The sequence below is a fragment of the Mustelus asterias genome, chromosome 11 (genome assembly GCF_964213995.1).
Source record: "Mustelus asterias chromosome 11, sMusAst1.hap1.1, whole genome shotgun sequence".
Taxonomy (NCBI): domain Eukaryota; kingdom Metazoa; phylum Chordata; class Chondrichthyes; order Carcharhiniformes; family Triakidae; genus Mustelus; species Mustelus asterias.
The window spans coordinates 9,701,753-9,711,670 of NC_135811.1; the positions used below are offsets into that span (position 1 = coordinate 9,701,753).

Consider the following 9,918-nt stretch of genomic DNA (forward strand, 5'->3'; position numbering starts at 1 on the left):
CCCAGCAAGCACTCTGACTGCACGTGGGGCCTTGTCAGTGGCATGAGGCCTGACAAAGTTTGTCTTTATGTGCATGTCAAACACTGGTCAAAAATAAAAATGGGATAAATAATGCACTTGGTGGTGATCGCAGCTGCAAAATCTGGAGAGTGTTTCACACTGATGTACCTCACCTTGAGGAGCAGAAAAATATCGAGGATAAGAACAAGACACAGCTGAAGCTCCTTATCAGATGATGTTTGTGGTAAGTACTTGGGAGTTATGTGACCTCACCTCAATCATATGATAAAACCACAACCTTTGAACTGGATCATTCATCCCATAAATACTCTTCTTAACTCCATAGCAGGCTCATGAGAAAATACAGACGCAGTGTTTCTATGGAGTTCACTGTCTTTCGACTTTTGCTAAATTGTCACATTTTTCTCACATTTCAAACATGCCAACATAAAAAAAACATTTGCTTGTTCATGTGGCCATTTTATCTCCTTGTTTGTAGAAAGCCTGAAACAGCCCCTGCCACACTCAACATGGCCGATAGTGATTCCACAGACACTAAACTTACAGCTCCTGCCCCACTCAAGATGGCAGTCTGTCATTGGACTCTGATTATCTATAAAGTAAAACACTTTTATGCTATTAAGGAAGATTTAATATTCAGTACTATTCACCAATCCTGAGATACTGAAGCAGCTTTCAGCAAGACCAGGACAATATTCAGGCTTAGGCTGATAAGGAACAAGTGACATTTGTGCCACACAAGTACCAGGCAATGACCATCTCCAACGAGAGAGAGTCTAACCATACCCCCTTGACATTCAATGACATCACTATCGCTGAGTCCCCCACAATCAATGTCCTGGGGTGGGGTTACCAAAGACTGGGGGTGGGGGTTGGGGAACTAGTCAGATAGGGGGTGGTCAAAGATTAGGGGGCAGTCAGCTGTTCGTCAGGAGCTTGGGGAGAATTGAAGGGGGATTGGGGGATCAGTTCTGTAGTTACCTAGGAGACTATGAATTTTCTGTCTAACATTTCCTGGTTGGCTATCCAAGTAGGTTAATTGGCCATGCTAAATTGCCCCTTAGTGGCCCGGGATGCGTAGGTTAGAGGGATTAGCAGGTAAATGTGTGGGGATATGGGGATAGGGCCTGGGTGGGATTGTGGTCGGTGCAGACTCGATGGGCCAAATGGGCTCTTTCTGCACTGTAGGGTTTCTATGATTTCTATGATTTCTAAGTAAGTTAGTTGGAACAGTCCAAAATAAGTAGGAGACTTTTGCGGAGTGTCCTGGGGAGTAGGGAAATTGGCATTGGAAGTTCAAATTTCCTGGGTAATTCCCTCGGAGGTCAATGTGTCAGGACATTCACAGGGTCCCATTGCGCACCTTTGGTTACACATCTGGTCTCTCATGACCCAGAAACTGGAATGTCCAGGCCAGAGAATGGTTGGAATACAGAACGGAGGCTGTTTGGCCCATCTTGTTCCTGGTGCTCCTCTGCAAGATCAACTCAGCTAATCCCACTCCGAGCCCTTTCCCCAAAGCCTTACAATTTCTCTTATTTTCCATTGCTTATCCTATTCCTTTTTCAAAGCCCCAATTGCCCCTGCCTCCACCATATCCAGGCAGTGCCTTCCAGTCCCTAACCACTTGCTTCATATAAAAGTTTCTTGTTGTTACATTGTTGGTTCCTTTGCCAATCAGTTTAAATGGCTGATTTCTTGTTCCCAACCCCTCCACCAGTAGGAATAATTTCCCTTTCTAAACTCTCAAGGGAGAGGATGTGCCTCCATATCAAACAAACATAAGTTACAATGAGTTAGAATTCTGAGGCATTTGGTTCAATCCCAAATATGGTGATGGGTTTCTGAAGGTTTAAGCACTGGATTAATCACAACAAAACAATTGGCCTCAATGTTTCTGAGCTTGGAAAGGAGAAAAAGAACCCAAACGTGTTGCTGGTCCTGCCTGAAAGAAAGAAAAGAAAGACTTGCATTTCTATTGTGTGTGTTTTTCAGGACTTTAGGCTGTCCTAAAGCACTTCACAGCTGATAAAGTACTTTTGAAGTATAGTCACCAGTGTAATATAGGAAACGTGGCAGCAAGGTTCTGCAGGCAGTGATGAAATAATGAGCAGATAATTTGTCCAAAGTAGTCATTACATTGGCATGCAGAGAAATTTTGCTGGAAAGTATGTGTGTGTGCATGTACATGTGTGTACACATATGTGTCTTCACGGGCAAGAAGGACACCAATGGCTTGGGCTGTAGGGTGCTCCATTGCCATCCACATTGCCAAATACATTCAAATTTCATGGATGAGGAAGGGCCACCAGATACTGATAATGGTGCTGCAAACACTAACTACACATCAGCAAGAGTCACTGCCTTCAGGAGTCTACCAAAGGTGTCTAAAAGTAGAGAGTGGATAAAATATACACCCTCACGGACGCCACACTGGCACAGTGGTTAGCACTGCTGCCTCACAATGCCAGGGACCCGGGTTTGATTCCTGCTTTGGGTCACTGTCTGTGTGGGGTCTGCACATTCTCCCCGTGTCTGTGTGGGTTTCCTCCGGGTGCTCCAGTTTCCTCCCACAGTCCAAAGATATGCGGGTTCGGTGGATTGGCCATGCTAAATTGCCCCTTAGTGTCAGGGGGGACTAGTTAAAGTAAATACATGGGGTTATGGGGATAGGGCCTGGATGGGATTGTTGCCGGTGCTTGTGGTCAGACTTGATGGGCTTAATGACCCTCCTTCTGCACTGTAGGGATTCAATGATTTCTATGATCACCCTGGAGAGTTACAAAACACGTGTTGAGGCAAAGAAGCTTTCTGTTCTTTTTACTTACCAGAGGGTGTGTAGGAGTGACAGTAAACACTGTGCTGGATTTTCCTTCTCCTGCCATGATGGGGTTGGCGTGAAACCAGCTCTGCACAGCGCCCAGCGTAGTGTTCACCTCTTCCAATAGAGTTTTAAGTTCGCCATCCTCCACAAACATTTTAATGCCAGAAGAAGCCATGGCCCCTTCAGCCCACAGAGTGAAGTCATAGTTATGGACACAGCCTGCAAAGGACAAAGGGCCAAGAATGAAGAGACACTGGATTAGAGTTATGTGCGATCAAATGGCCTTTCATTGATCACTCATCAGTTATTCATTGTGAGTGGTATTCTTCCCCTTGACACCAAATGCACTGAGATTCTGAATCAGCACCATAAACTGTCACCATGGAGATGTAACCAAAACAATTAGCCAGCATTTCTTGGTATAATCTGATCCTGAGAGCAGGATCTGTTTCAATCCTATATGGAGATGACATTCTTCCTGAATCCCAATTGCAGGAAGTCGACTTTCCAATGCTCGCTCCGACATGACGCCTCACCAACCAACAGGTTCAAATGTTTATATGTGCGCATTGATGTTCTGCACTGCCCATCTCCCTCACTCAGTGTACAGTACAACACCATATTTCTATATGTATCATTATATGTGATTTTTAAAATATGATTGCAAGTTGCAACGTAAATAAACTAATGTTGCTCTAGCCTAAAAATTCTGGGTTATTTTGGTGAAAGTTGAGTATTGAGCCTTGGTTCAGGAACCAACCCCTCCATTTATAACATTGGCCAGAATTCTCCGACTTCACCCGCAGCTGGGATTCTCCAGTCCCGCTGCTGTGAATGGAGATTTGGCTGAACGTGTAATTCTCCATTCTCACTGGCAGCAGTAGCGGGACGTGAATGGCCAGAGAATTCCGGCCATTGTTCTTATGGGTGAATCAGTTCCGAGTTCCGGGACGGTGATTCTCCCAGCCCGCTGCGCTGCTCTAGCATCAGCAGAGGCTGTTTAGTGGGCTCCCCGCTGGGTGCCACAGCCTTCGCGCGTCTCGGCGCAGAGTTGATTTCCATATTTAAATCTGTATTTGAATCCCATTAGCGGCCCTGGGACTGAAGTCTCCGGAGCCACTAGCCTCTTCCCCTGCCAGGAGTGGTTCACTCCAGCGGGGTTTACAATAGTTCCCCACTAACGGGGAGCTGATGGCCCAGCCCCCCTAGAGGGAACAGAGGCCATGGAGGTACTCCCAGGAGCTTGTGCGTAAGGGGGGGCCCCTGGGCAAAGCCAGCCTGGTCTCCTGCCACTGCCCAAGGAGCAAATTGGCAATGCTAAAGGGCAACTTGGCACTGCCCACGGGGCATCGGGCAGTGCCAAAGGGAGAGGGCCAGAGGAAGCAGGCCATATTGGGATCTGGCCTATCAGGGGGAGATCGATGGGGGTGTCCCGCTGCCACTCTGCAGTCAGGATCGTGGGCAGACGGAGGGAAAGGTCTCTTCAAGGCTGGCCATGGGGTGGGGTTGGTCTGCCGGTTGGGGAGATCGGGGTTGGCGGGGGTGAGGGGGGCATCAGGGCTGTCCCAGAGACGTCAGGAAGGCCAGTGATCGGGGGAGGGGAGTGGGGGGAATCGGAGGGGCAGGGATAGGGTGTTGCTGTGCTTGAGCTGGCCAGCGAACGGGAGGCCGGCAGTGTGGCGCTACTGCGCATGCGTCAATCTCAACGCTGCCAGATTGGCACACGCACAGTGGCCCGCTCAGCACTATGCTGCCTGCCTCTTGGGCGGGAATAGGCCCCGTCCCCGATTTACAGCGTGAATCTCCCTGAGGTACTGCAGTGCTTGGAGTGTGGGAGATTCATTTTGAAAATCCCGCGAAAGAAACCAACTCCAGTTTTTGCACGAATACGGCACTTAGAATTTTCTGGGGAGAATCCCGGCCCTGAAGTTTCAAAAGAACAAAGAACAAAGAACAATACAGCACAGGAACAGGCCCTTTTGCCCTCCAAGCCTGCACCGATCATGTGTTCCTAATTAGACCATCCGTTTGTATCCCTCTATTCCCAGTCTGTTCATGTGGCTATCTAGATAAGTCTTAAATGATCCGAGCGTGTCTGCCTCAACCACCTTGCTTGGTAGTGCATTCGTCACCCTGACATCTGTGTTGAACCATGCCCCCCCTTACCTTGAACTTGTGACCCCTTGTGTTTGTCATTTCTGACCTGGGAAAAAGCTTCCAACGGTTCACCCTATCTATGCCCTTCATAATTTTATAAACTTCTATTAGGTCGCCCCTCAACCTCCGTCTTTCCAGGGAGAACAACCCTAGTTTACTCAATCTCACCTCATAGCTGATACCCTCCATACCAGGCAACATCCAGGTAAACCTTTTCTGCACTCTCTCCAAAGCCTCCACGTCCTCCTGGTAGTGTGGCGACCAGAACTGGATGCAGTATTCCAAATGTGGCCTAACCAACGTTCTATACAACTGCAACATCATATGCCAACTTTTATACTCTACGCCCCGTCCAATAAAGGCAAGCATACCATATGCCTTCTCCACCACCTTCTCCACCTGTGCTGCCACCTTTAAGGATCTGTGGACTTGCACACCCAGATCCCTCTTTGTGTCTATACTCCTGATGGTTCTGCCATTTATTGTATAGCTCCCCCCTGCATTAGATCTACCAAAATGCATCACTTCACATTCATCTGGATTAAATTCCATCCAATTTTCCAGCCTATCTATATCCTGCTGTATTCTCTGACAATCTTCATCACTATCCGCAACTCCAGCAATCTTTGTGTCGTCCGCAAACTTATTAATCAGACCAGCTACATCTTCTTCCAAATCATTTATATATATCACAAACAGCAGAGGTCCCAGTACAAAGCCCTGCGGAACGCCACTAGTCACAGACCTCCAATCAGAAAAAGACCCCTTCACTGCTACCCTCTGTCTTCTATGGCCAAGCCAGTTCTGTACCCATCTAGTTAGTTCACCTTTGATCCCGTGAGATTTAACCTTTTGCACCAGCCTGCCATGAGGGACCTTGTCAAATGCTTTACTAAAATCCATGTAGACAACATCCACGGCCCTTCCCTCGTCAATCATTTTTGTCACCTCCTCATAAAACTCAACCAAATTTGTGAGGCATGATCTCCCTCGTACAAAACCATGTTGTCTATCGCTAATGAGACTATTCAGTTCTAAATGTGTATCGATCCTATCTCTAAGAATCTTCTCCAACAATTTCCCTACAATGGCCATCAAGTTCACTGGCCTATAATTACCCGGGTTATCCTTGCTACCCTTCTTAAATAACGGGACCGCATTTGCTATCCTCCAATCCTCTGGGACCTCACCTGTGTACAATGAAGAAACAAAGATTTCTTTTAGAGGCCCAGCAATTTCATCTTTTGTCTCTCTCAGTAGTCTAGGACAGATGCCATCTGGCCCTGGAGATTTGTCTACCTTAATGCTTCCTAAAACACCGAACACTTCCTCCTTTGTAATTGCGATTTGTTCGAACGGGTCTACACATCCCTCTGAAACACTACCAATCAACGTGTCCCTCTCCTTTGTGAATACTGATGCAAAGTATTCATTTAGGATCTCACCTACTTCCTTGGGTTCTAAGCATAATTCCCCTCCTTTGTTCTTGAGAGGTCCGACTCTTTCTCTGACAACCTCTTGTTCCTAACGTATGTATAAAATGCCTTGGGATTCTCCTTAATCCTGTCTGCCAAGGGTATTTTGTGACCCCTTTTTGCCCTTCTAACTCCCTGTTTGAGTTCTTTTCTACTTTCTCTGTATTCCTCCAGTGCTTCATCTGTTTTTAGCTGCCTGGACCTTATGTATGTATCTTTTTTCTTTTTGATTAGACCCACAATTTCTCTGGTTATCCACGGCACTCTAATCCTACCTTTCCTGTCCTTCCTTTTTACAGGCACATGCCTGTCCTGCACTCCTATCAACTGCTCCTTAAAAGACTCCCACATGCCAGATGTGGATTTACCCTCGAACAGCCGCTCCCAATCAACAGCCACCAAATCCTGTCTAATCTGGCTGTAGTTAGCCTTCCTCCAATTCAGCACCTTACCCATAGGACAACACTCATCCTTTTCCATGACTATCTGAAAGCTTACAGAATTGTGGTCACTGTTCGCCACATGTTCCCCCACTGAAACTTTGATGATCTGACCGGGCTCATTCCCCAGTACTAGGTCCAGTATAGCCCCCTCTCTAGTTGGACTATCAACATATTGTTCCAAAGAACCTTCCTGGACACATTTTACAATTCCTCCCCGTCCGGACCACCAGCCCTAAGGGATTTCCAGTTTATATGAGGGAAATTAAAGTCTCCCACTACAACAACCCTATTTTTTCTACACCTGTCCAGAATCTCCTTACATATCCGTTCCTCAACTTCCCGTGGGCTGTTGGGAGGCCTGTAGTATACCCCCAGCATAGTGACTGCGCCCTTCCCGTTTCTGAGCTCTACCCACAGTGTCTCGTTACATGATCCTTCCAAATTGTCCACCCTCTGTACCGCTGTAATATGTTCCCTAGCCAGTATTGCTACTCCCCCACCTCTTCTAGCCCCTCCTCTGTCTCGCCTAAAACACTTATACCCCGGAATATTCAGCTGCCAGTCCTGTCCTTCTGTTAACCAAGTCTCTGTCACTGCAACCACATCCAAGTTCCGCGTATGCATTAAGGCTCTAAGTTCATCTGTCTTGCCCGTGACGCTCCTTGCATTGAAGCAGATGCACTCCAGACCTCCAGGCCCACTGAGTTCATCCTCCCCCAGATTGCTCTTCCTCTTAGGTAGCCTTGTCTTGGCCCCATGCTCGTGCCCAGTCTCTACCATTGCTGACCTATTGTTCTGATCCCCACCCCCCTGCCACGTTAGTTCAAACCCACCCGAACCACACTAGCAAACCTCCCAGCCAGGATATTGGTGCCCCTCCAGTTCAGGTGTAACCCGTCCTTCTTGTACAGGTCCCATCCTCCCTGGAAGACTTCCCAGTGATCCACGAATCCGAAACCCTCCCCCCTGCACTAGTTCTTTAGCCACGTGTTCAGCTGCACAATCTCCCTGTTCCTAGCCTCACTAGCACATGGCACTTAAGATGTGGTTTTCTGAACCAGCTGTGTCGTAAGTCCAAGGACTGCCTGTATTTATTTTTAATTTGATTGGATGACTGAGCAACAATTCAGAATAAAGGATGACTAAAATTTATTTGCCGCACAATTTCCTATTTGTTCAAATAAATGTCACGGTACAGTTTCCAAATGTGTCGACTGATTGAGTTATTCAACTTTCATACTGTTGTAAATTGAGAGCATTGCAGGACAAGCACTGGATCCTTGGCAGCATTAAAGCGACTTATGGTGCAAACAAAGAACAATTTTTATCTACAGTTAATAAATTAAAGGTGCGTTACCTCATGGGATCATATGTTCACCACGATGCAGTTCAATTGAATTTACAGTTCAGTTGAATTTATATCATTGTACAGGGTGATTTTTTTTTTAAAAAGATACTTCTCAGAAAGTGAGCGTCACTGGCAAAGCCAGCAGTTTATTGTCCATGTCTCGTTGGCCATGAGAAGATGATGGTAGCAAGCCTCCTTCTTGAGCCGCTGTTGTGGTTTCATTCAACTGAGTGGCTTTCTTCCCCTCAGAGGGCATGTTGATGTCGGGACTGGAAGAGGATACAGGTCAGGACAGTGGAGGGGATTTTTCCCGTCCTGCACACCATTGGAATTGTGGCAGGCATTGGGGCAGAGCGTGCAAGGGTACATTGATCTCGGGTGGGATTTTCCGGTTTTGGGGTGAGCGCGGCCGGAAAAGTATGCTTGCTTCCCGAAAGGACATTCGTGAACCATTGGAATTTCTATATCAATCCAACAGCTTCATGGTCACTTTTACTGAAACCAGTTTTTCATTTCAGCTCCCAATTCAAATTCACAAACTACGCTGATGGGATTTTGAACTCTGAGCCCAGCCCTTTGGGATGGGAATTGTGTTTTCCTGGATGCTGCCACCACAGTGTGCTTTCAGGGACTCCCCAAATTTGCAAAGGGGCCTCTCAACAGGCATTACAGATGGGCAAACAGCTAAATACCTACCGAAGAGCAGGGCCTTGGGTACCTCTCTTTTGGTCTCAACGAGTATGGCAGGCAGCCAGTTCTGGGGTGTGATGAGATGGCTCCCCCTACCCCCTATTGTGAAGCTCAGGCAATCATTTTGCTCTTGAGAAACGGATGCAGCACCGTGGAATATCTAGGCCAATGGATTCAGAGGAGAAACAGTTCTCTCGTTAAATCCCTTTTTATTTATCAGTTCGTGGCTGGAGTGATTCAGCCTACTGGTTTTCTGCAATAAGATTTATTTGAAGCAGAATGAGAGACGTCTCAACCACAAATGCAACCAAACGTCGTGACTTACCGAAAAGCATGGACCATTGGGCTGGAGGCCTGTGTGTCGGATATTGCTTTGGAAAGGAAAGGCTGTTCCACTCTGCCAGGAAGCTGAGGGAGTAGCTTGCCGGCTCCCTGGCTTGGCAGGGGATTGGGTCGGCGGTGATGGCCTGGGAGACGAGGAATGGCCAGATGAGAAGAGGATTCATAATACTCGCGTTTGGAATCCAGTGATCAATTCAGAGTGAGTTCTACATGGCGAAACGGAGCCTCAGCTCTACAGAACCCTGAATAAACAAACCCTTTGACCTCCTGGGGATGGAATTCTCTACTCGGGTTAATATTTACTAAAACCAAACTCTTGCAAAATAGATCCTCTCCTAGCTCCCATTTCATGCACTTTGGAAGGTGCAGGTCAGAAATTATCTTTCAAATAGGACTTCAGTTAGCTGGAGCACTGTGCCCGATTCTGGCCATCACATTTTGGGAAGGTTAAGACCTCCACTGGAGATTTCCATTTTGGAGCAGACCACAGAAGCTGAGACTATATTCTCCTCATGGTGTAGACGTTTAAGGGGAGATTTAATAAAAGTGAATCATAGAATACCTACAGTACAGGAACCCTACTGATGACCATAGAACCATTGTCGATTGTCAGAAAAA

The 9,918-nt window shown here is 47.0% G+C and overlaps 1 protein-coding gene across 1 annotated transcript in view; it reads right to left on the minus strand.

Annotated features, from left to right (window-relative positions):
• LOC144500870 (spondin-2-like) overlaps nt 1-9,520 on the minus strand; it is a 41,869-nt gene extending 32,349 nt beyond the window's left edge. Inside the window, exons 1-2 of the mRNA XM_078224344.1 lie at nt 9,284-9,520; nt 2,850-3,064 (exon numbers count right to left, since the gene is read on the minus strand). Of these exons, the coding sequence (XP_078080470.1) occupies nt 2,850-3,064; nt 9,284-9,464 (396 nt within the window). The 5' untranslated portion in view covers nt 9,465-9,520. The remainder of the gene's footprint in view (nt 1-2,849; nt 3,065-9,283) is intronic.
• Between the last annotated feature and the right edge of the window lie 398 nt (nt 9,521-9,918).